This window comes from Cervus canadensis, chromosome 19, assembly GCF_019320065.1.
Source record: "Cervus canadensis isolate Bull #8, Minnesota chromosome 19, ASM1932006v1, whole genome shotgun sequence".
NCBI classification, from domain to species: domain Eukaryota; kingdom Metazoa; phylum Chordata; class Mammalia; order Artiodactyla; family Cervidae; genus Cervus; species Cervus canadensis.
In genome coordinates, this window is record NC_057404.1 from 4,843,830 (window position 1) to 4,870,789 (window position 26,960).

The window sequence follows — 26,960 nt, forward strand, 5'->3', positions numbered from 1 at the left end:
TAACTTCCTACTGAGTAGCGCCTAGCTTTAGTCACACCTGAATTCTGCAGTTGTGCCTTTGAAGTCTCTGGCTAGTTTTCTAGTTAGTATTTTTATATTAGGCTGTTGTCTAAAGATTTCATTCTAGCTCACGAAATGCAAGCAATCAATGTGGTCTCTTTGGTGTCTGATATTAGAAGCCACAGAGTAAAAGGATATATCTTAATAGTGGGACTCTCCTGAATTTGCTTAGGAGGCCATGTGTGTATTCTGACTCCATGTACAGCCTTACTTACAACTGCGATAAAGCCAAGTCTGCAGAAGCGTGCTGGCTCAGAACCGTCTTCCCAGGCAGCAGAATGGTTTTGTGTCCTGTTCTCTTCTCCCTCCCACCTACCCACCCCTGCTTCTGTTGCATAACCCCGTACAGATGACAGTTTTAGGAAAACATGTACTTATTTGATATTAATTTATAAAATCATAGGGTAAAATCTGTTATTTCACTCTCTAGCTTTATTCACTGGTCCCAGCTTTAATTAAATATTATCCTCCCAAGTTTTAAACGTTAGTACCTACCTCAGTAGGCCCCTAAGACTTTCGTTTTTCGCATCTCAAACATTTTGAAGGAGAGAGTAGCTTTATAATCTCTGAGTAAAGGATAGGGTGACCGGGACCGCTTGGATGATCATATTGTGCTGCATCACTAACATTATCACTTAATCCTCATGTGAACCCTGTTTTATGTGAGGAGGCTGAGGCTCAGATATAAAATAATTTGCCCAGTGCTAAATAGAAGTGTCATAATCTGAATCTGAACACTGATCTTACTAGAAAACTTGCTCCTTCTCCCCACAGCCTGCCTTTTTGATTTCAACAAGAAAAATAGTGGCTGTACTATTTATGTGTGCATGAAGAGCTAGGCACTTATTGTGGGGAGTGCTTTTTCTCATTTAGTCTGCACAGAATCCTGTGAGAGAAGGTGGGTAGTCAGAGCTAAGTAATCCATCTAAGGTAACCATATCTCACAACTAAGGAACCTCAACCATCTCTCTGATTTCACGCTGTGTGCCCCCAAGCACTATAATGCCTTCCTTGGTTAGACTGTGTTTCTATTATAATTAGAGAAAGATGTGTGCTATCTAAGGCTAGAATTTTCTGGCTGCAAAGAGAATTCTATGAAGTGCTTAATCACTTGCTATATTTAAAGTCCTAAATTTCATTCCAATCTTGGGCTTTGGTTTGGAGCATCAGACAGTGGGTACATGTGGCATCAAACAGGATGAAATGATGGAGAGGCTGTGAGGGGCAGACCAGCTCCACCCCACAAAAAATGCCAAGTATCATCCGCTTCATCCCTGTCACCACTGTCTCACCCACGCCTCGTCATCTTACCTGAATTAACTCGGCCTCAAAACGATCTTCCTGCCTAAAACTTTTCTGTGGATTCCTACCACATGAAGGATGTAAATTCAAGTTTCTTATTGTTTCTTCCAGTCTGGCTCTGTCCCTGCTTGTTTGATGGCTCCCCCTGTCCTCCCGTTTCTGGAAATGCCAAGGCCATTCTTGCCTCCTGGCTTTGTTCCTGCTCTTCCCGGGTCTGGTTCACACTGTCTTTTCTCTTTTCTCATTGAGGGCTCAGCTCAGCCTCTCCTTGGAGAGCTGGTCCCTTACTGCTCAGTAGAACGCTCCGATAGCAGTAAGGACGGCAGCAACAACCGTGAGAACAGCTAGTATTTACGGAGCTCTTCTTATTGAATGCAAAGCATTGCTCTTGTACCTGTTAACTGTTGCTGTCTATACCTATTATCATCAAGTCCATTACAAAGATGATGAGACTGAGGCACAGAGAGTTCTGTCAATCATTTGTCAATCGCCTGTTCTACTTCCTTCATCCTACACATCATGATCTGTAGTTATCTTGCTTTCTTCTTGAAAGTAAGTTCCTAAGAGAAGGGAACCTTCTTTTAAGCTGTTTCTTCAACTTTTAAAAAAAATGCCTGGCTCATCGTAGGCACTTAACTATGTTGAATGAATGAATGAGCAGATTGGGTCATGATGTTTATGACAAGAAATGGAAATTTTCAGAGATATGCTTCTGCTGTAATTGTATGAGAGGGTGCAAAGTCTTTCACCTTAACTGTTGAGCGTTTTTCTTCTCTCCTCATTGAACTGTGTGCGTTTAAGCATATGACCGTGTACCTGGGCGGAGGAAGAAAGGAAAACTTGGTAGCCCAGTAGACACTGGTCCGTGGGTGGGGGCCAGGTGGATGCTGGCAGCAGCCTGTGGTCACGCCTTATCTTTTCAAACGTGGAGATTCACCTGCAAGGACAAAGCGTGTTTTGGCGGCTGATTGTGTTTTGGCGGCTGATTGTGTAAAGCAGCTGCTGCTCTGAAATATCTGGCTCAAGTAGGGAGATTTTTATTTTTTTTTAAATTTCCCTGTTCATCTGAACAAATGAGGTATTCACTGTTTTCTTCTTGGTGCTCAGCAGATTCTAATTTCACAGGATTTTAACGCTGAGAGAGAATTTCAGATTACAGTGAGTCCCTACATAGGAACAAATTCTGTTCTGAGAGAGTGTTCGTCAAGGTCAGTTTGTTCATAGGCTGACCGTCGGGTATTCAGTACTGTACTTATAATCCGTTCACATCTTTGAAATTTTGCAACTTGAGGGTTCATATGTAGGGGACTTACTGTATTTGCTTACATTTCTCATTTTACACGGAAAGGCAATAGCCCCTAGGGATTATGTGCACAGGGTCACCTAAGTCCTTAGTGGAACTTAGAGCTCACCTCACAACTGCCGAGCGGGTTTAATAATAAATGCTGTCGGGGGGGATGAACTGAGTGTTCACTTTGGGGCCATGATTGAGACGCTGTCCCATGATCATCTTATGTTTTCTTGATAATGAAAATTATTCTTGAAAATTGAAATAGTCTGCAGGAGGTTGTTGCTTCTGTATCCTTACTTAGTAATACAAAGTAATATCTAGTAGTACGTTTCAGTAACTAAAAGTCATGTGTGACTGTTTCCTTACACTGAGATTACTGATCCTTCAAAAGTCTCAAAAGTAGCATTTCGTCATTTTGTAACCAAGAAAGCAGAATTTGGTCTAGTAAAATCCCCAGGTTGATATGTGCTTAGGAAATACTAAGTAATTTTATCATTAATTGAAATAAACTGTAATTCAGAAAACAAATGCTTTTCTGCTGGGGGCAATAATCAATTGGGATGTTGAAAACACAAAATATGAAATTTTCAGCATATCCAGAATTCTGAACTAGAGAATCATTGTCTATACTGTTTGGCCTTTTCTTTATTTCAATAAAAGCTGGCCCAGGGGGGTTTATTTGGGAAGATAGGATTGATTCTTGCTGGTCTGAAATGGGAAAAGAATTTGGAAAAGAATAGATACATGTATAATATATGTATAACTGAATAACTTCACTCTACACCTGAATTGTTAATCAACTTTGCACCAATATAAAGTAAAAATTGTTTTAGATAGTAAAACTAAAGGGAAAAAAAAGACATTGTAGACTTTGGGGAGTATCGCATCAAAATAAGCTGAGGTATTTCAGAAGCCACTATCGAGCCCTTGCTCATTTTTAATCCTTGCAGAGTTAGCTGTGTGAAGGTGGCTGCAGAGGTTTGCCCAGCAGAACTGTTGGTGTCAGAAGAGTAATGATGCTTTAGTGGATGTCACATGCCTGGCTGGATACTGAGGACAATGGGGCCAACGCCTGAGGGATTCTCCGGGAGAATCCAAAATGTGAGGAAGGGCTGTGTATTTGGTGGCGTGGTCATCATTAGCTTGCATACATGGGGGCCATGTTGGGATGCTCCCAAGAACTTGCAAAGAGGAAAACAAGCTTGCCTTCTTTTTTCTGTGCAAGATCAACGCGTGCTAGGAGCCGAGTTCTCGGCACAAGGGGCAAATCTGTCCTTAGGCCTGCAGGTTTCGATGGCCATCCCACTGGAAGATTAAAGGTCAGTTTGAATTTGGAGATGGAGATGGTCTGGAAGAGAGTGAATCATGAAGTTAAAAACTGGCAGTACTCTCCTTAGCTCTTTGGAGGGGAGGAGACGTGTTGGCCGGCAGACTTGGTATCCTGGCCCCATTGCCAAGGTATCCTGACAGGCTGTGAAGTTTTCGGTCCTACAGTGCATTGGCCCCTGCTGTGGAGTGGAGCGCATCAAGCCTTGCTGGCCAAACGCCATTTGGCCCATGTCATCTAGCTACCAGTAGGTTGCTTCACGTGCTCACCAGACACCATCACTTGGTCATTGGACTTTCTACAGAGGCCAACAGGGGGAGAGTTCTACTGATCGTGGGACTGCAATTACCCTAGTTCCTATGGCAATTATTTCTCGTCTTAAACTTACTAGTTGTCATTTTGAATTTATGCGTCAGTCTTACAGACTTGGATAACCTGTGTCTACATTGAAGACAAAGATCTGTTCTTAATATATTGTTAAATATGTTTTTTGCTCATCTGCTAGTTCTTCAGATACTGAGTGCTCACTCTAAGCCAAGGGTGTACTAGTTCGATAACTCTCAGTGAAACAGGGGGAGCAGGTTAAATAACAAGTACAGAGTAAGGAGTGACACCTAACTCCTCAGCTGAGAATACCCAGTTATGTAAAGTAAGTAAAACTTGAGAATATCAGTTCAGAGCAGAGTGGAGAGCTGGTTTTCTTGAGGCTCTTTGTCTAGCAAGGTACCATTGACTCTACACTATGGTCTTTATGCTATCTTCAGGGAAAATCTAATGAAAGATTTTTAAAACTTTTAATATTGCTATGCCTCTATTTGATAATCCGTAACTTGGTCTGTTCCGGCTGCTATAACACAATACCGTAGACTAGCTAGTTTGTGAATAACAAATTTATTTCTCACAATTCTGGAGTCTGTGTGGGGTTGTGTGTGTTAGTCATTCCGTCGTGTCCAACTCGCTGGGATCCCAGGGAGCGACCAGGCTCCCCTGTCCATGGAGTTCTCCAGTAAATAATACTGGAGTGGGCTGTCATTTCCTACCTCACAGCATCTTCCCGACCCTGGGATCAAACCTGGATTTCCTGCACTGCAGGCAGATTTTCTACCCTCTGAGCCAGTAGGGAAGCCCATTATGGAGGCTGGGAAATCCAAAATCAAGGCACTAGCAGATCTGGTGTCTGGTGAGGGCCCACCTCCTGGTTAATACAGGACCATCTTCTTGCTATGTCCTCACAAGTGGAGGGGGTAAGGGATCTCTCTGGGCTTCTTTTAAAAGGGGGACTTTTAACTCCTCTTTTTATGGTCCCACCATCATCTTGAAAAAGTTTCTGATAACATCACATCCAGGGTTAGGGTTTTAAACTATGAGTTTTTGGAGAAAACAATCCCTGTATGAAATTTTGATTGTATACACTAGGGAGGAAAATCCACTGTGTTTAAAATGTGGCTTCAGTTCAGTCGCTCAGTCATGTCTGACTCTTTGTGACCCCATGAACCGCAGCATGCCAGGCCTCCCTGTCCATCACCAACTCCCGGAGTTTACTCAAACTCATGTCCATCGAGTCGGTGATGCCATCCAGCCATCTCATCCTCTGTCATCCCCTTCTCCTCCTGCCCCCAATCCCTCCCAGCATCAGGGTCTTTTCCAGTGAGTCAACTCTTCGTATCAGGTGGCCAAAGTATTGGAGTTTCAGCTTCAACATCAGTCCTTCCAGTGAACACCCAGAATTAATTTCCTTTAGGATGGACTTGTTGGATCTCCTTGCAGTCCAAGGGACTCTCAAGAGTCTTCTCCAACACCACAGTTCAAAAGCATCAATTCTTCTGTGCTTAGCTTTCTTTATAGTTCAACTCTCACATCCATATATGACCACTGGAAAAACCATAGCCTTGACTAGACAGACCTTTGCTGACAAAATAATGTCTCTGCTTTTTAATATGCTGTCTAGGTTGGTCATAACTTTCCTTCCAAGGAGTAAGCGTTTTTTAATTTCATGGCTGCAATCACCATCTGCAGTGATTTTGGAGCCCCGAAAAATAAAGTCAGCCACTGTTTCCACTGTTTCCCCATCTATTTGCCATGAAGTGATGGGACCAGATGCCATGATCTTAGTTTTCTGAATGTTGAGCCTTAAGCCAACTTTTTCACTCTCCTCTTTCACTTTCATCAAGAGATTCTTTAGTTCTTCTTCACTTTCTGCCATAAAGGTGGTGTCACCTGCATATCTGAGGTTATTGATATTTCTCCTGGCAATCTTGATTCCAGCTTGTGCTTCTTCCAGCCCAGCATTTCTCATGATGTACTCTGCATATAAGTTAAATAAGCATGGTGACAATATACAGCCTTGACACACTCCTTTTCCTATTTGGAACTAGTCTGTTGTTCCATGTCCAGTTCTAACTGTTGCTTCCTGACCTGCATGGAGGTTTCTCAAGAGGCAGGTCAGGTGGTCTGGTATTCCCATCTCTTTCAGAATTTTCCACAGTTTGTTGTGATCCACACAGTCAAAGGCTTTGGCATAGTCAATAAAGCAGAAATAGGTGTTTTTCTGGAACTCTTGCTTTTTCGATGATCCAGCGGATGTGGGGAATTTGATCTCTGGTTCCTCTGCCTTTTCTAAAATGTGGCATAGCGACTGATAATTATTAACTGTGTGACCGTGGATGGGCAAAGCCACTAATAAGTCTAAAACTGCACCATGAGCATGACAGTATCTAATTTGGAACCGTGTGACCTCCGAGTGATGAGCATACGGTGTGACTGTCATATTGTGCCTCTCTACGTAGAAAGCTTTCGGGGGCTCACTGCCAACCAGAGGATGCCCCCCAAACTTCTTGACAAGCCTGAGAGGCCCTTTGCAGCCTGGCCTCCATGCTCCTTCAGCGCCGTATCTCACCCGTCTTGTCTTCGCCTTTTGTGCATTCCTCAGCAGCTTTGCCCTGTGTTGCCCTTATCTGCACACAGGACACTTCCTCACCCTTCTGGTCCCTACACTGTGTTCCCTCCACTTTGTAGGAAGCCCCAGATGTTTTCTGGTTTCACAGAGTAACAAAGACTTCCCTGGTGGTTCAGACAGTAAAAGAATCTGCTTGCAATGCGGAAGACCCAGGTTCGATCCCTGAGTTGGGAAGGTCCCCTGGAGAAGGGAAAGACGACCCACTCCAGGATTCTGGCCTGGAGAATCCCATGGACAGAGGAACCTGGGAGCTACGGTCCATGTGGTCACAAAGAGGGGGACACAGCTGAGTGATGAACGTAGAGCGAGAAAGCCCACGGGCAGGCTTTTATTACCAGCACTTCACTGCGACTGGTGACTTTATCAGTGGGTGGAGAGGCATTGACTTGCTCTCAGTGGCCACCTAACCACTCCTTTGTCCTTCGGTTTTTATTCAGCGAACAATGATCAGGTACTTGCTGTTTGTTGGTGCTGGTGTTAGATGAGTGAAAAGCCAGTCCTTGCCCCGGGGAGTTGCCCTCTGATAGCGGAGGTGGTCCAGGGACTGGGAGGCACAGAGGCCTGTGGAAACACAGGGAGGCTCGCTGCCTTTAACAGAGAAACCTTCAGAAGAGACCTCCCGTCGGCAGGGCTTTGGGGAGGAGCTGGCACTGGCAGGGCAGAAAAGAGAAGAGAAGTGGGTTTTTGAGATAAAGTACTGTTGGCAACTCTTTCTAGGAAAGGAGTAAGGGACTGATTTGATTCAGTCTTATTTATTTCTTACTAGAAAGTAAAATAAGTAGTTTAATTTTTTTCTGCTTTTCTCAAAGCATTATGTAAAAGTGTTGTCAACATTGCAGCAAGATGTTACCCAAATGAAATGGCCTGTATCTGTTTACGTTGTTTTAGTGACTGGGGGGTGGCTGAGGATGATCTTAAGAAACTTAAAATTCATCTGTGAACATAAATTCTAATTACTGGAAAGATTAGGATGATCATAGTGAGCTAGATCATCGTGGTGGTTATCTGTTTAAACCTTACTATTTATCTTTTTCCTCTATCTTTATCTACAAAGATAGAACAAAAACCAGAAATGCATTAAATGGTATGTTTAAAATTTCAGAATGCATTGTCATTACCTCTGTGTTGTTAGTCTTGTCTAAAACTATAAACCATTTTAGAATTTTGTGCTGTTTTGGACATGTTTATATGTAATGAAAGGAACTAAGTTGTACTCTTTCTGGGGAAGAGTACAAATTAAAAATGGATGTTACTGTTTTTGAATTGGGTCAGCTTTGACATGACTCTAAAATGCTGCCTTTTAATGTAGTAGAAATGTTAAATGTGGGGGGGGGGTTCTTTTTATTAGAAGAGAAACAGCACCAATGAGGGGGGAGCGTATGGGCCTTCCCAGATAGCTCAGTTGGTAAAGAATCCGCCTGCAATGCAGGAGACCCTGGTTCGATTCCTGGGTCAGGAAGATCTGCTGGAGAAGGGATAGGCTACCCACTGCCGTATGCTTGGATTTCTCTTGTGGCTCAGCTGGTAAAGAACCTGCCTGCAATATGGGAGACCTGGGTTCGATCCCTGGGTTGGGAAGACCCCCTGGAGAAGGGAAAGGCTACCCACTCCAGTATACTGGCCTGGAGAATTCCATGGCCTGTATAGACCATGGGGTTGCAACGAGTTGGACACGACTGAGTGACTTTCACTTTCATATAGCTTTTAACAGATTTTAGGCTCTAGGCTAGTTAGGAAATGTGGTTTTGGTCTGGATAATACAATGAAGCATTTCTTATCAAATAAGAAGAGTCTGTCTCTCTCTAAGGTTATGAGAAGACTGATGATGTTTCAGAGAAGACGTCTCTGGCTGACCAGGAGGAAATAAGGACTATATTCATCAACCAGCCCCAACTGACAAAATTCTGCAATAACCATGTCAGGTAGGAACTACCAAAGAAGACTGGGACCAGCTACCGCAGCAGAACTTGGGAGGGCATCTCCCCAGCCCGGCCGAAAAGAAAATACTTGCAAGGAGCTTTCATTAAATCAGTTTAATATTTAAGAGCTTGCTGAAGGAGTGCAGATCAGCTGTTTCTCTATCTTCCAGCCAATAAGGAGATGTTAATAAGAATCTAGAAGTAGGAAAGAGCAGAAAGGCTAAGCAGCCATATGCTGCCAATTCTATTTATAGTATCTGAGTAACGAAAGCAGTTCATGGGGAGGTGCCTTTGTCTTAAACCTGTTAGTAGACCTGTGAACTATTGTTTTTGATGAATAGATTTACACCTTTTAAAAGAAGTCTTTGCAGTTCTCTTAGAACTCCTTTGTGTCAAATAGTCTTTAAATATTGACTTTTTATGCTTGAAAAATTTAGTGTGGTGTCCAGGAACGGAGGGTGTGAGAGTTACTTCACTGTTCTATTTTCCTTCCAACAATAATGTAAAAGAAGACCTCTTAGAAGCACTATTCACTGAGAGGCCCCTGGAGCCAAGTGAAGACCACCCCCCATCACCACCACATGTCAGCCCAGTGGTTTTCTGGTGACAGAACTCCTAGATTTGTGAAATTACCATTTAAAATTAATTTTTACACCTTCAAATTCTAGAGTAACTTTTCTGAGCTTGGGTTATGTGGTTAATCTTCTGTTTAATCAACAAGAGGAAGATTGGATGTTTCTGAGGCCTAAATGATGGTGCCTTCCTGATTATGGACACATCTGATGTGTTTAGTGTGGAGTCCTATTCAAGTTTCTAGAGCGGCAGTGAAGAAAATTCTAATAGACCCCCAGAAAACTCCCCATTTCACTGAAGTGGTCCAGGGACGCCATCTCAATTTTATATTTCTGGTCCTGCTCCAATTGTTGATTTTTGGGGGCAAGATTTTGGACTGTAGCCTACCACGCTCCTCCATCCATGGGCTTCTCCAGGGAAGAATACTGGAGTGGGTTGCCATTTCCTTCTCCAGGGGATCTTCCCAACCCAGGGATCGAACCCGGGCCTCCCGCATTGCAGGCAGACGCTTTACCCTCTGAGCCACCAGGGAAGCCCAACATATCATCCACTACCTTAACTAAAGTTGCTCTTCTTTGTAAGCCATTGCTAGTAATGATAACAAAGGGACTGGCCAAAGGGAAGAGAAGAAACTATGCAGAAAATCAAACTGTTACTACTTAGATGATTCCTTTTCTTCCTGAGTCTCAGCTTGTCCTGCTTGCCTCGGGACAAGCCAGTAACAGAAAGACAAGCTGTTGGGAAAGGAGTAGTGGCTTTATTCAGAAAATCAGCAACTGAAATGGTAGGCTCAAGCCCCCACAGAGAACCATCTTGCTTGAGTTAGAATTCAGGCGGCTTTTAATTGGTGGCTCAGACGGTAAAGCGTCTGCCCGCAATGCGGGAGACCAGGGTTCCATCCCTGGGTTGGGAAGATCCCCTGGAAAAGGCAATGGCACCCCACTCCAGTATTCTTGCCTAGAAAATCCCATGGATGGAGGAGCCTGGTGGGCTACAGTCCATGGGGTCGCAAAGAGTCGGACCCGACTGAGTGATTTCACTTTCACTTTATTACTGAAAGCTGAGGGAGTGAAGTCAGACACTTCCTGGTTCCCATCATCCTCAGAGGGGATGTGTTAATTTCTTCCTGCAGGCATTTACAAGTGGGCGTGGTCAGGATGTTTCCTGTGAGCTAAACATAGGTATTTTAGCTTAGGGCTCATTACCTAGGAGGCAGAGTTCAAAGAGATGGGCTATTGTGCATCATTTAAGCTTGTAGGAAACATCCCTTTAGTGATTAACTTGTAATATTGTATTTGAAAACAAAAGATTCTTTCTTGTTACACTTTCACTCCTTTTCATTGAGGTTTATGACCATTTGCAGTATTCTTCTGGTTTAAAACAAAGGGCAGTTGTTCATCATCTAATTTTTTTTTTTCATCTAATTTTTTATATGGTGAAAATAGGATTTTGTAAATGTGGATGCTATTTGTGGAGTAATTAAGTTTTATGCTGCTTTTCATTTTTGTTTTCTAGCACCGCAAAATACAACATAATCACATTCCTCCCAAGATTTCTCTACTCTCAGTTCAGAAGAGCGGCTAATTCATTTTTTCTCTTTATTGCACTGCTCCAGGTAAAGTCATGTTGTAAAACCTTAGCTCAGAATAATGTGTTCAGATATTAATAAACGTGTTTCTTAAGCCCATGACCAGTCTTCTGAAGCTTATCTAAATGCAGAGAGATAAGCTGGTTTGGGTGGGCATTTCTGACTCCTGCTCTAAGCCAGGTCAGAATGCTGCTGCTACCTCTTCAAGCCTTTTGATTCATGGTCATCAGCTTATTTTAGACATTTGTAAATGTAATATGGCAAGGACTTTTCATTTTGGATGGTGAAGAGGGATAGGATTTTTTCTTAAAATAGTAATTTATTTTAGAAACAGTAATATTGTCAGTTATGAACGTTAGAATGCAAGAGTTACCATTTTAAAGCTTTTTTTGTTTTGAACTTGGGTTAGTTGTAATCAGAAAGGTTTATTTTATTAAAAAGTATTATATGTTCATGTAAAAAAGAGTAAGAAAACACAGCAAAGCATAAAGAAAAAACTTGAACCTCTGTTATTTCATCACCAGGAAAATACAGCTGCTCTCTTAAAATTTGGGTGTGTATCCTTCTGGTCTTTTTTTTTTTCCTATACCAAGCATTGTTAATTGACTTACAAAAAGGGGATCATAAAGTATATATATTTTATTATCTGCTTACCCTTATAGTAATGTGTGGATATTTTTCCCCATATAATTCATTGTATTTCTAAAATACCATTTTTAATGGTTTATGAAATTTTATTGGCTTGGTCAAAAAGTTCTTTCAGGGTTTCCCATAAGGTGTTATGGAAAAATCCAGATGAACTTTTTGGCCAACCTACTATTGAATGCATATGCTGTAATTTGGTTAACCGGTCACCCTTTGTAGGTGTTAGTCCTACACACAACTGCTTCTGTGAAACTAATATACTTTCTTCCAGCTGCTTACTAGATTCAAGCAAATTGCCTCACCTGGTGTTATTCCACCAAGTTGGTAAAATCAATGAAGCATATTTTAAGAAGCATTAAGACTTTGTTGGTTTCAAATGTATTATAAACTTGCTAGTTTTACTGAATTTCTCTTCCATTTTATTTATTTTTTTCCTTCAAATAGCAAATACCTGATGTATCACCAACAGGTCGCTATACAACATTGGTTCCTCTCTTATTTATTTTGGCTGTGGCAGCTATCAAAGAGATAATAGAAGATATTGTAAGTACTTGTTTTTTTCATAAATGTAACACTTATTTTATGTACATATTTTAAAATATCAATTTCTTCCTACGTTGTTTTATTCTTGATACAGGCTATTTAAAATACTTATTCATCTTAAAAGTGTTTAAAATATGCTCCCATTCCTGGAGTTAATTCCTCTTGATTTCTATAGGATTAATATTACAGAGTGCTTATTACAGTGATCCCTTAAGTTTGTGCCTTTGTGATGAAATAAATTAATTTGAATGTAGTAATTAGCTTGGAGAGAAAACTATATTTGAACATTATTTTCAAGTATGCTCAGTTTCAACTTGAAGGTTATTTCAAGTTAAAACACGATAACCTCCAAGTTCTAAAGGTAAAAAGGTTTTTGTATTTTTTTATTTTTCCATTTTCCATAGTTTTCCCCTATTAGACACCTTTGATTCCTTTTCATCTTTTTTTTTTTTAACTAGTTCTGTTTCCTTTATTTTATTAAAGGAAAGTAACGGCAAATTTGCTATTTTTATTATTCTGTAGTAGTAAAGAAAAGGGGAAGTCAGTCGGTTTCCCCTTGATAAAATAAGCTGCCCAAAATAAAAGTAGGCTTTTCTTTTTCCTCTGTTTCACCGTTATTTTAGCTGCTTTAGTTGAGGAAGCTAGTATTTTTTTTCCTATGCCCTTTAAATACATTGGCTGTCTGAGATGACCATCTGTCAAGCCTTAGGCAAGTCAGATGGTAAGATGAGGAAAGGCTGAGACATTCTTTAGAAAGCTCCAATGTAAAGTTGTACAAATATTGATATTATTTTGTAAAGAATCAAATTGGGATCTCATGAAGAACACATGAGCTGTAGCATCATTAGGCCAATTAGAAATGGGTCAACTGACCACTGAGATCATCAGCCTCAAAAACATCCAAGTATCCAGGAGTACAAACAGGTTGTATGTGTGCATGCATCTGTGTATAAACCATCATAGTGTCTAGTTGAAAATGGCTTACTTACTGGGACCACTAGCTGAAAATTCATGAGACTCTTTTCTTGCCTGTATCACTCTGCGCAGACTTACACTCCTTGACTTGCACTTGGCGGTCCTTGAGAATTGGTCTTTAAAACAGTTTTGTCTTCCTTTGCCTCATGCATTCCCCTTTCTTCCTCTGTTTAGCCTAATTTTCATTGAGTATCTCTTATTTGCTAGGTATTGTGCTGCTGTTTTTGCATTTTTTCATTTAATTCCTTCAGTGATTTTGAAAGTTAGATTTTAGCCTCATTTTAAAGTTCAAAAAGCTGAAGCTTAGAGAGGGTGTGTAACTTGTGCAAGAAACTGCTAAAATCTGAATTCCATCCTATCCTATGCTCTTCCTCTGTATTGGTGTGGTGAGTCACCAACAATAATAACAACATTTGTTCAGCTTCAGGGAGATGGAGGAGACGTGGGTTCAGTCCCTGAGTTGGGAAGATCTTCTGGAGGAGGGAATGGCCACCCACTCCAGTATTCTTGCCTGGAGAATGCCATGGGCAGAGGAGCCTGGCAGGTGATGGTCCAGGGGATCACAAAGAGTCTAGCGTGACTGAGCACACACTATAGACATAACAACCTTCAGAAGATTGCTGCTGTTATCCCCGTTGCATAGATTAGGGAGAGGAGGCAGAGAGGGGTAGGGTAACATGCTCAGGGTCACAGGGCTAATAACCGAGACTGTCAGAGACCAAATAAGACAGTTTGGTTCCAACGAGCTCTGCCCTATAATCACTGCTATAAGCTGCTTTTCCTTTCTTTTTCCTCTTTTCTCTAGAAAAACTGAAAGTTCTCTAGCTATTGTTTCTAGTATCCCATTCTATGAAAATATATGGTAAATAAAATGGAAGGCAAGAAATCTGTTTGCTTGTTTTCAACAGAACTCTTATTGGCATAGCGTAATAATCAGGTACTCTTGGGAAGCAGCTAACCAGGCAATTCCTAAAGGGTGTAATAATAGTTTTGTGGGCAATAAGAACATCACGTGAAGTAGTTTTTCAGTAAAAGCATTTTTAAGAAATTGACTAAAAATATTCTGTAGGAGTGGTTTAATAAGTTTATATCAACCTGTAAAGTAATAGGAAGATTGGAATGTTAATTTCTAAAGAAGGAAAAGCAATAAAAGAATAGTCTAGATAGTTGAACAGAGTATCTTTATCAGTAATTATTAATACATTCATTTGTTCATTCATTCAGCAAAAATGTATGAAGCAGTACTTAGATGCCAGGCATTCATTAGGATTTGTATTCGGATGTGTTAAACTTTTGCTGCAGTGATAAATCATGTCCCTAATGTCAGTGTCTTTAACATAAGTTGATTTTTCATGTACTCGAAGACACTGCAGGTTTTTGTCCAGGAGGAAGGCAGGGAGAGAAGCCCACTGTTCATGTAGCCACTTAGGAATGCAGCTGAATCAGGGCTCTGCTTTGGGGGGTGTCAGTGGTCACCGGAGCAGAGGAGGAGAGAGAATGGAGGCCCTCACTTCTTGTACATTTTGGCCCAGAAACGGTACATATTTCATCTACTTATAGCACAATATTAGAACAATATACGGCAAAAGGGAGCTGTAATCTCATTGTCCATAGATATTTGTTGTTGTTTCGTTGCTAAGTCATTTTTGACTTTTGAGACCCCATGAACGGCAGCCCGCCAGGCTCCTCTGTCCATGGGATTTATCAAGCAAGAATATTTCAGTGGGTTGCCATTTGCTCTTCCAGAGGATCTTCCCAACCCAGGGATCCAACCCACATCTCAAACCCGCATGTTCTGCATTGCGGGTGGATTCTTTACCGCTGAGCCACCAGGGAAGCCCTGCCCATGGAGATAGAGGAGAACTAGATGTTGGGCTTCCCTGGTAGCTCAGCTGATAAAGAATTCACCTGCCATGCAAGAGACCCCAGTTCAATTCCTGGGTCTGGAAGGTCCCCCGGAGAAGGGAATGGCTATGCACTCCAGCATTCTTACCTGGAAACCTCCGTGGACGGAGAAGCCTGGCAGGCTACAGTTCATGGGTTCCCAAGGAGTTGGAAATGACTGGCAGTTAACACTTTTGGTAATAATTGGTATGAAAACAAAGTATCTTAGATTAAGTGGCGTTGTAAAGATAAAGAAATATGGAAAAATGAATTCAATATATATTTAAGAATAAAATTGACAAGATACTACCATCTGACATTCTACATATCCTACTTGTTTTATTACTGCTTTATCTCCAACCACTAGTGTGTAAGTTCCCTGAGAGCAAGAGTTTTTGTCTTTCGTTCATTGCCGTATCAGCAGTAGTAATGGGATCTGACACAAAGCTTTGCCAGCATTTATTGAATGAAGAAATAGATTGCATGGGAGTGAAAAGGAGAGAAGGTACTTACGAATCTCAAGTTCCTGGTTTGTGTAAGTGGCTGCTATATGGTTCCATGTCTGAGACAAGTACCAAGTCTTGGGGGATAAAATCAGAGGTTGCCCTTCAGACATAGTTTGAGATGCATTTAAGACTACCAAAGGAAACTGTGAAGGAGGCCACTGAATGTAACCTTCTGGATCTCAGATGAGAGTCTTGACCAGTATGTTTGATAATGATTATCACTGAAATTATAGTTATGAAGGAGCTAAGAGAGTGTTGAGTGAGAAGCAGAGAAGGCAGGGAGTAAGCCTTGAGGAAATCCACCACTGAGAGCTAAAGAAGAAGGGCCCAAGGGGCAAGTAGAACCCCTGGGCTTGATGTCTTAAGACATGCCTTGTGAAGGAAGGGTTCCCAGAATGAAGGGGTGGTCAGCACTGCGTACTTAAGTACTGTAAAGTTCATGACACTGTCAATCAGATATTGATAATATTCAATCATTCACTAGTTCTCAGTAATAGTAAATGAATTCTGATTACAATTCAATAGAGGTGTTTTAATTTAAGGAAAGTTATATACATTTCTTCCAAACTATATAAGTTTTAAAAGGAATAAGGATCTTCTTTGGAAACAAAGATGCTTTCCTATTGTAGTAATAAGATTAGAATCTATCTGGGTTGGATCCTTATGTATATTCAACACAACTATGTGTCGACAATTAACCTAATTTATTGTGTGGTGGGAAGGTTGAGGAAGGAGAGGCTCGTGTATGAGAATTCTCTGCAGATGGAAAGTAATATTCAGGATCTCCTTAAGTTTCACTAAGATTAAATTTCCAGTTTAAGTGGAATGTTTCATTAATTAGCTTTTATTTGTCTCCCTCAGTTGGAAATCTAACCCTTGTCTGTCATAGATGTGCATTGTTTTGAAAATATTTGCACCACCTTCAAATATCTCAATTTCCCTTAGACTATTATTTTGGACTAAAATTTATTTTGGGTTGCTTCCTAATTTTTAAAAATATTTTTTAACAACAACAGAAAAAAGAGTAAGTATTTTAGAGTTTTATCAATCATAAAATATTATCCACTGATGCTGTAAACTTAACAGAACTTTAAAAATTTATTTGAGAACCTTTGCTGTCAAATCATGTGCTTACTTTTGGAAGCAATAATCTGTCTATTTAAAGTCTGCATTATGACACTTATTAGCGAGTGTTTTATTATGGGAGAGAATTGTAGTGTGTCCCCACATGTGGATGTGGCAAGAGTCATTTTCAGCAAGCCTCCGCAGAGGCGTTCTGAATGCCCAGTTTGCATTTTGCGCAGTTCAGTGGCTGATTGTTTGGATGAACTGAGCTCACACTACAGCTATTATGCTGCTCCTCGTGAGCACTGCTGGGTCTAGGGGTGCTCATCTACAGGCCCAGGCTTTTGTCTGGAAAAATGTTTTCATTTGTGTCCCGTGAGTCCAAAACTCATGTTTCTTCTCAGCTTCAGAACTCATTAGTTTTGCATTCATGCCAACCCACCGTGTGATCAAATATGTGTAGTTAAGCCCGACTGTTGGGCTTTATATGATAGAATCTTTGAGCTCAGCATCAGTTACACTCAACACTTCTGCGGCGTCAGCAGAGGCAGCTGTGTTACACTCGGCGCTGCAAGTTTAGACAGAAGCCCTGGCAAACCTCCCGCTGGACTGTGGGGGAGTTGGCCTCCCTGACCACCCAGGTTCTCACCTTTCCTCTGACCTTCCCTTCCTCCTACTGCCGTCCAGTCTCGGCTTCGTGGCTCTTCAGATTCACCCACCTAGATGGAGACTAACTCGCTCGTTTAATGCTCAATTTTCTCATGCTTTGGGAGGAAACAAAATGAGATTCAGTGACTTCTGAAGGTGGGGGGCGCTGTTGGGGAGCAGTGTTGTGCAAGTGGTAGATGGTTCTCGTCGTTGGCAGACATTGGCACATCATTAAATTACAGAGGATGTGCTCAGCCTAATTAGATAATGAATTTCCTAAGAAACTGAAAATATTTTGGTATCATTGTTCAATGGTAGTTATTACAGATAATTCTCTTGGGCAATCTTCCTTTTAAGTGAGTTGTTTAAGCAAAAGTCTAAATCAGTCTTTCAGCTCTTTTCTAATACATTAAAATTTTAATCTTACCTGCACAATAATGTAAGGGCTTTTTGAGGCCACACACCTGTACTCCTAGAAAGGGAATAAAGATGCTGTGGATTGCACTTCCAATTTTAAAATCCCCACGTACTCTGATTGTTCCCATCACCATACTCTGGGCTTACTTATAAAATTGATATGGGTGTGAAAGGATAAAAGCCTTGAGAAACGTAAGGTTAAAGGAAAAAGAATCTGACTTTTGTTACAGGTGCTATCTTGTTTTGCTAATCTCATCCACTTTTTCACAGTTTTTGTTTTTGCTTTTAAACTTTAGAAACGACATAAAGCTGATAATGCGGTGAACAAGAAACAGACTCAAGGTAGGAATTTTACATTTTGTTTCTCGTATCTGTCAAACACCCTCACGGTAATCTCTGCAAATCACTTCAATTAAGTATAATTCAACTGAGAACACTGTGTATCTCTCAAGTTTTGTTTTGTAGTGTTCATTAGCATGACTCTTAAATCCACATTAGAGTGATTTACAGGGATAATGTAATATTTTTGAAAAGTAAAGTTTTTAATAAAATTTAAGTGCCTCATAGCAATGTACTCACAAGTACTGTCCATAAAATCTGCAGTTGTTTTATCAGCATTAAATGCTACAAAATGTGTGTGTATGTGTGTGAGATCTATAGATGTTATTCGGGACAAGATTTATAGAAAATAGTCAGGTGTGATGTTACTTGGCTAAAAGGCACATTGGAAGCACTTTGAGTTATCCTGTACCTGCAGGTGAGAAATGCTTCAGGAATAAGGAGAACCAAGCCAGCTTCTGGGAAGCTGATGTGGCTCTGCACTGTGGGTCTCATTTTGATGGAGTCGAAACCCGGATGACCTTTAACACAAGCAAATAGATCATTGTTACTTTCAATTAAAAAAAAATACCCAGGGACATATGAAACAGACATCTTACCCCATCCCTGAGCTTTCCCCACCTGAGAATATCATCTCTCTCTGAAGTTCCCTGGTGTGGTGAGGGTCAGCCATGTCTGCCAAAATTAGCTGGTAATTAAAAATGGGATTTTTATACAGCTATGATTTTTGTGGATTCTGTCAAAATGCCTCATTTCTCTTCTCACCACCTTCTACCAAAGGAATTATCTGCTGATAGTTGATGCATTCAAAGATGGTACATTTATTAAAGCATTACCTAAGAAATTAAACATTTATTGAGATTATACTTATTATCGGACACATGAAAAAATATAAGATGGGAGCTCTGTAAAGGTGAAAAATGATCTTGTGTGGAAAGTGAAGGGTTCACATTACGTGATCCCTAGATTTTTGTAACAAATAACGATTTCTGTGTCAAATGCTTTACGGATTCAAAAGCAGGAGAGAGAATTGTAGGGTAACTTGAGCTAGATCTTGAATTTGGGGAAAAGTTTGGACAAACAGAGGCGCTTGGGAAGGGCATTGCCTGTTATGCTGAGTGAGGAAGGAAGAAGAGAGGCTTTCTGAATAGAGGTGAAGACAGCTGTCGGATTGCTTTGTGGAACCGCTGCTAGGGTGCCAGATGGAGAAAGAACGTTCGTGGCGAAGGGAAGCAGAGACATGATCAGAAAGGTTGTTGTTGCTGGTCAGTCATTAAGTCCTGTCTGATTCTTGGTGACCCCACGGACTGTAGCATGCTCGGCTCCCCTGTCCTCCACTGTCTCCTGGAGTTTGCTCACAATTCGCGTCCATGGAGTTGGTGATGCTCTCTAACCATCTCAGCCTCTGCCATCCCCTCCTCTTCGCTGCAGTCTTTCTAATCATCAGGGTCTTTTCCAGTGAGTTGGCTCTTCTCATCAGGTGGCCAAAGGCCTTGAGTGCCAAGCCAGGGGATTCCAGCGTTTCTTATATATACTGAGTAGTTGGAGAACGTTTACAAGCCCAAAAGAGAAAAGACAAATATGCAGATTAAAGTTGGAGAGCAGAATGTCATTCAGTAGGGGGCTGTTAGAAGCTTGAGGATTAAGCCACTCCAGGAGTTTAGTCAGAAAAGGACAGCCATCGATATTGAAAAAGGGAAAAAGCTCAAATGTTTCAGGTTCAGGTGTTTTTCGCAATGTGCAGTTTTTGCATGTGTTGTCATGTTGCTCAGAAAGTTCAGCAACAGCTTTTAAACCAGAAATATTTAACTGTTTTTTCCAGTGCATAATGTATCCTATGGCAGAGGGGTCATAATCTCAGGGACTAGCAGTCAATTATTTTCAAGCCTTGGCCCAAGAATTCAACATTGTTCAGCTGGCGAGTAGCCTTCACAGCTGCTGCTTTAGGCCACCACACCCTGTACTGAGCAGTTCTCTGATTCTCCAGGTACCTGCCTACTACCAAAAAAATTCCCTTTTGCCTGCTAATCAGGAAAAATATTCTGTCTTAGTTATCATTCTTGGTTCACCTATTCATTCTGGATTAACAGGATTAACTCTGTAGGTTCAAAGTGAGAGGAAAGGCTTCTAGAGTAGCCTCTTCATGTCAGAAAGAAAATATTAAGGCTTACATACGGGCTTCCCAGGCGATGCTAGTGGTAAAGAACCTGCCTGCAATGCAGGAGACATAAGAGACGTGGGTTTGATCCCTGGGTCAGGAAGATTCCCTTGGAGTAGGGCCTGGCAACCCACTCCAGTATTCTTGCCTGGAGAATGGACAGAGGAGCCTCGCAGGCTACAGTCCATGGGATTGCAAAGAGTCAGACACGGCTGAAGTGACTTAGCATGTACTCAGGGCTTACATATAAAAACCATTTTAAGTCAGCAGACTACTTGGAAAGCCCATATCCAAGAAATTATGGTCTTTAATTTGACACTTGAATATTTTCTAAGAGAACCGTATCCTTTTTTTCCCTTTGCCCAGTTTGAATATTGGTCGTCTTTGACTTTGCAGTTGATCAAAGTTAACAGAAATGTCTGAGTGGGACACCACTTGCTGCCAGAGGACTCAAATTACTCTATATGAAAGCCGTCTGTTGTTAGGCCAGACTGAAATTCGATTTGGGTTCCTGAGTTGAAAGGCGGGAATGGATGTAGGAGTAGGAAGGGAGATAATTTTTGACAGACATTTGAAGTATTTAACTTAAATTTCATTTTCTCAGTGTTTACCAAGACCATGTAATGCATAAGAGGACATCTTTCCCTCAGATTCGAATATTAATCTTTATATATATTCCTAGCAAAATGAATATTTTCTCTCCTTGTTTTGCATTGAGGCAACAGAGGTGACTGTTTCCCTCTGACTATTCCCTAGTGACTTCAGAAACACAAACCCATGATTTCACTTACAACATTTTCAGCCATTTAACTGGACTGGTACCTGTCTGATGCCTCATTTTCAGTAGTGAATGAACTCAGTTCAGTTCAGTCACTCAGTCGTGTCCGACTCTTTGCGACCCCATGAATTGCAGCACGCCAGGCCTCCCTGTCCATCACCAACTCCCGGAGTTTACTCAAACTCATGCCCATCGAGTCGGTGATGCCATCCAGCCATCTCATCCTCTGTCGTCCCCTTCTCCTCCTGCCCCCCAATCCCTCCCTGCATCAGGGTCTTTCCCAATGAGTCAACTCTTCGCATGAGGTGGCCAAAGTATTGGAGTTTCAGCTTCAGCATCAGTCCTTCCAATGAACACCCAGGACTGATCTCCTTCAGGATGGACTCAAGCAGGGGTTAAATTCTGGATTCTGCAGAGGGCAGGTCTTCTTCACCTTTGTGTCCCCACGTCTCCAGCCCAGGGGCCCCTCCTTAGCAGGGGCTTTGTGTGAGTGAAGGAACCGCTCTCTCTTTAGATACTTCAGTACGGATAAAGAAGCAAGAAGAGACTGGGAATGAAGGGAGCCTCCTTGAAAATTCATTATTTTGGCTGTGAGCAAAGTGGAAAGCTGTATTTTCAAAACACTGTCTCCCAGGCTGTTTTGCAGGCACTGATGAAAAACTGCTCTGGTGGAAGTTCTTGCTGTCTCTTCACTTGGTCTGTTGAAGTCATTATGTCATTATTTTACTCTGCTCAGCCTCCTGTGAACACAGGACTGTTTCCACTTATCCCTTCCATTGCCCAAGGCCCCAGAGCACTGCCGTATTCAGGATGGCCGGTTTCCCTGACATCTACACTAACCTTTGTTTTCTCTGATTTCTTCCTCGGTATTGAACTCACAGTACTTGATGTACCCTATTCCTTGTGTTTACGTACACTTGGGAGCCAGTCTCTCATTGTAGATCCTTAATTGGATTTTCTTGGCCAAACTTAGTGCTGCAGAAATTTGTAAATGATACTTTTGTAATTATCATCATAATATGTATATTGAAACCAGTCCCCATATGAATTTGCTCTGGTGGTTGAGCCAGTTCTCTTTTTTTTTAAACTGTAAACATATGCTTTTATTTTTTGTGGGAAATGACTATAGCTGGCATGTCGGTATTTCAGGTGGAATGACAGTTTCCCATAAAATCACAATAAAGAGGAAGGGATGGAGATCTAAAAAATTAAAATGAAATAAGCCTCTTAAGGAAGTAGATTTGCTTTTTTAAAATCCCAGGTTTGGACATCTTCCCTGAAGGATGGTGTGCATACATTCTGCAGGCGAGACTGTCTGGGAGACGCCGGTGACGTCTGGCGTCAGCCTGTCAGTCACCTGGTTGGACGCTGCTGTTGAATCAGGGTCACCATTACTACCGTCAGTCTGTCTTCAGACCTCATTTTATTAGTAGGTATTAGTAGCTGTTGGATTAGAATAAATCTTTAATAAAGCAGTTTTGCTTTATTTTAATTTAATGGAGAAAAAGACAACAGGAATTTCCTTTTCACTAGGCGCACAGCTAAAAATAATAGATCTCATCTCCAGCTGCTTCATCCTTCCCCGGAGCCACATCTGCCTCTTCAGAAGTGGAGCTGAGCAGGTGGCAGCTGATAACCCTAGCAGGCTACGTCCCTGCAGGGCACATAGCTGCTTATTTCCTCCTGGAAGCCATTTCATCTTTAAAGTCCTTTATGAAAAATACATTGAGTTGGTGTGGGTTGATTTTGTTTTAGGTTGTTAAGGCTGTGGTGACCTACTACCAGGGCTAAATCCATCTGGTTGAGTTCCACTTCGTGCTGAGGGGTTTAAAATAGCACCATTTTCCTGGCTTTTTTGTCCCGCTGGAGGCATCTGCATGTCTCACCCATGTGTACATAAGCTACCTATAAATAGTTCACAGATGATATTGTTTCCATGAGCTTAAAATTCGGACTTAAAACTTGAGCACTATTTTCCAAAGAATGTTTTCAGATACCTCTAAGATTATTAATATCTTCAGATTAAAATGTAAACATCTTAGGATTTTATAAATTGAACTTGTTAGGTATTTTCAGCAGAAGTTCTGGTTGAAAAGGATGTATTTATTTGGGGGGAAGTACAGCCCTAGATTGGCTTTCATTTGTCCCAGAAATAAAAGTTGCACACCAAGAAACAAAAAACCCACTGAGGAAATTTAGGGCCATAGATAAAGTGAAAGGAGAAAAACAGGTGTGACTCCAGGTTAGAACATTTATTATTTCACGTCAGTAAGTCTCACTGAACATCTCCCTTGTGTGAGACCCAGTGCAGAAAGTGCAGAAAGAAACCAGGCTTTGTGCCTGCCCTGCAGGAAATTAGAATCTGGTAGGGAAGATAAGATGCTCCCTGATACTACAATACAAGATAGAAAAGCTCATAAAGGCCAAATGAAAGAGGTGGAGATTTAGAAATGTCACATGCAAGGTTCATAAAGACAAGTGGCCTTTCAGTAAGCAGAGCTGTTGGGATGGTTGCAGGGGTGATCCAGGAGAAAATGGGGAGGCCTGAGGTCTATTCTGGGAATAGCAAATATAGTTGTCCTTCAGTATCCATTGGGGATTGGTTCCAGGACCCCCGTGGACACCAAATCCAATGCTCAAGTCCCTTATACAAAATGACATAGTGCGTCTTGGAGGCAGAATGCAGGGAAGTGGCAGTGGGCAGGGCTGAATGGAATCTCTTGACTACAGCATAGGATACGTGACAAGGAGCAGTGGGGACAGGGATGGGAAGACAAGATAGGATCATAATTTGGAGGCTTTTGAAAACCAGAGTGAAGAACCTAAAGAGAATTCCTGAAAGGGATGGCTGGGTTCCCAGTTGTACTTTTGAACAAAGATGGTGACAGCTCCATGGGGTGGGGTGGGGATGAGACTCAAAAGGAGACTGACTTTTAACTAATAGGGAAGAGGAATACGGCGGTGTTGATGAGAAGTCAAAGGGGAATACACAGTGGATGGGTCCAGCTGGACCTGCCACAGGAGGGGAAGCCCCATCAAACACCAAGTGCTGCTGAATTAATAGAGGACTGGAGCAGTGATACCCACTAAAACGAGCATTTGAGAAGTCCTAAGATCGATAAACAACAAGAATTTACTGTGTAGCACAGGGAATTACAGTCAATATGTTATAGTAACATAGAATGAAATATAATCTGCAAAAAAAAAAAAAACTGAATCACTGTACTTGCACCTGAAACTAATGCAGTGTTGTAAGTCAGAGATACTTGAGTTAAAGAAATAAAAAGTCACAGTTCTTAACTGGAGTTCTAGTTCTAAACTGGAGCGTAACTGGGGAGTCTGCGAGAACCGAAGCTTGGCTACAGGGAAGGGTGGAATGAATGACTGGCAAAGCAGTGAAAGGAGATTTTTCTTTCAAGGAATTTCTCAGTTATGTGAAGGAAAATGCAAATGATTCATGACTCTAGGCAGGATTGGGGAAAACATTTTGAGCAAAGGAGGTTCCAGTGAGTCAGTTCTTCACATCAGGTGGCCAAAGTACTAGAGCTTCGACTTCAGCATCAGTCCTTCCAATGAATATTCAGGGTTGATTTCCTTTAGGATGGACTGGTTTGATCTCGTTACCGTCCAAGGGAGTCTCAAGAGTCTTCTCCAGCACCACAGTTTGAAAGCATCAGTTCTTTGGCACTCAGCCTTCTTTATGGTCCAACTCTCACATCCATACACGACCACTGGAAAAACCATAGCTTTGACTATACAGACTTTTGTCAGCAAAGTGGTATCTTTGCTTTTTAATATGCCGTCTAGGTTTCTCATAGCTTTTCTTCCAAAGGGCAAGTGTCTTTTAATTTAATGACTGCAGTCACCCTCTGCAGTGATTTTGGAGCCCAAGAAAATAAAATCTGCCACTGTTTCCACTTTTTCCTTATCTATAAGCAAGTTGACAAAAGTAATACCAATTAGTTGAAAATCTCTAAAAAGAATACAGACAAGAGTGGAAACTCAAGAAGCTCCCTTTGTCTTTTTTGTCCGTACACCCCAAGCACGTTGTTGCTTATTTTGACCTTTCCAGGCAAGTCTATGCAGGAGACTTTTGTGCATTTGCCAGTTTGTGCCACAAGAGGTTTTTGCCCTCAAGTTATCTTTGTAAGCAAGGGTCTGCGTAGTGAATGAATTGCTGCTTTAGTGTGTGTGTGTTGGTTTTCCTTCTCTGCCCCGTTCAAAACCACATGCTCAGCAGCACTCTGACCCTTCTCAGCGCATTAAAGCCCCTCTTCAGTGGTAGCTCCCGCTGAGGAGTTGCAGCATGCTGCCTTTGCTGTGGTTTCTCTGCGTTCTTTGATGGTGGTAATACCCAGTGTCCCTGGGTAACTTGCCTTTTGTCACCTGCTCCAGGAAGGGGCTTGGCTGCCCAGGAATAGCAGGCACCCCACAAGGCCTCAGTGACGCTTGCGCTAACAGTCCTGCGGTAGACCAGTTAGACGGCCGCGGTAACGGCTTCTCTCACCAGCTAGGTGAGCCAGTTCCTGTATCTGCATGGCATGTTGATCAAGTCCTGAAATACTGACAGTTTCTCCAGAGCCCTGGATTACGGAATTCCCAAGGGACCATAACAGACTGTTTTCATTTCAAAAACGACAGCCCATTACCTGACAAAAGCTGTCAGGTAGCACCCTGCTCAGTAAAAACAGGTGACATTTGAGGTGTTTGTTTAAAGTCTGAGCTCCGCCATGCATATTGTCAGACTTATTAGCCCGTGTGGAAATTACAGCAGGTGTGTTTGGGGAACTGCTGAGCGGGGGAAGAGGTTTGCGTTTAAAAGAGAGAGTTGTTGCAGCATCATGAGACAGACCGTTGGCATGTTTCTGTCCTAGCTTGTTCGCGGTCCCCTTCACCAGGCATCACTGGTCATCTCCTGCACGGCTCACCTTCTCTCGGGTTATGGAGTAAGTTTGCTTTGGGCTTAGGAACGCTGAAAGCTCAGCGGAGGACCCAGCGTCACTTCTTGCTTCCTCTAAACCTGGCTATAGAGCTGGGTCAGAGGAGGTCAGTGATTAAAAATAACCAGGCTGCCGTTTCGGTCACCAGCCTATACATGTGATACGGTTTATTTTCATTGTTCCGTGGTTGGCTTTTAGGAACCAGTTCAGAAGTGAAGACAGTAATGAATTGTGACGTTTGTACTCAGCCAGTACTCAAGCCTTAAATTGTACAGAAACCTTTTCTATGTTGTGAGCTGATTTTTAACTTCACCAGAATTCTCTGTTGTTCTCTATATCCTAAAATGGGTCTAGCCTCAAGTTTGAAGAAACTGTGCATCCAGCCTTTATTTCTGTGTTCCAGTTTTATATGCAAGAACAAATGAAATTGGGGGTAAAATATAGAAAGAGTAGAAACATCCCAGGGTCTAAAAAGCCTCCAGGTGATGCTGATGAGGTAGGTCTCTGGACCACTTGTTGAGTATCCAGGTTCTGTACTACATCCAAAGATATGTTTCTCTACCTAGTTAGAATTCTAAGTCAGTGTAGGACATTAAGGTAATTTACACTTGGATTAATCCAGTCCACTGTAACTTTCAGAATAAATACCAAATGCTCATCAGATTGACAAAATTCAAATGACTGATAACAATTTGTGCTTGTCTAAGTTTATTGTCAGTGGAACTTTATATATTGCTAATGATGGTATGGATAGCAGTAGGAATGAATCTGGTTGTATCTGATAAAAGTACAAACATAAATACCCTAGAGCCAGCAGTGCTCCTTTGGGAATCGTCTCCTATAGGATACAATCATGTAAATATATTTCAGGGTTGTTTGAGGTGGCATAAAAAGCAGAAATCAGAGTTTCCATTGAGAGGAGGATAGTTGAACACACTATGATATAGTCGTTATGTAAAAGAGCTGTTTCACAGCTGGGCTGAAATAGCTCTATGCTGATCTCAGGGACACCTGGAATTGTGATGCTGAACCTTTGCCAAGAGGAC

General features: G+C 41.7%; 1 protein-coding gene across 3 annotated transcripts in view; it reads left to right on the forward strand.

Annotated features, from left to right (window-relative positions):
* The window catches only part of ATP8A1 (ATPase phospholipid transporting 8A1), a 225,987-nt gene that overhangs the window by 23,287 nt on the left and 175,740 nt on the right, over nt 1–26,960 (forward strand). For all 3 annotated transcript variants that reach the window (XM_043438424.1, XM_043438425.1, XM_043438423.1), the window contains exons 2-5: nt 8,744–8,858; nt 10,944–11,043; nt 12,106–12,204; nt 17,996–18,041. In XM_043438424.1, the coding sequence (XP_043294359.1) occupies nt 8,744–8,858; nt 10,944–11,043; nt 12,106–12,204; nt 17,996–18,041 (360 nt within the window). The remainder of the gene's footprint in view (nt 1–8,743; nt 8,859–10,943; nt 11,044–12,105; nt 12,205–17,995; nt 18,042–26,960) is intronic.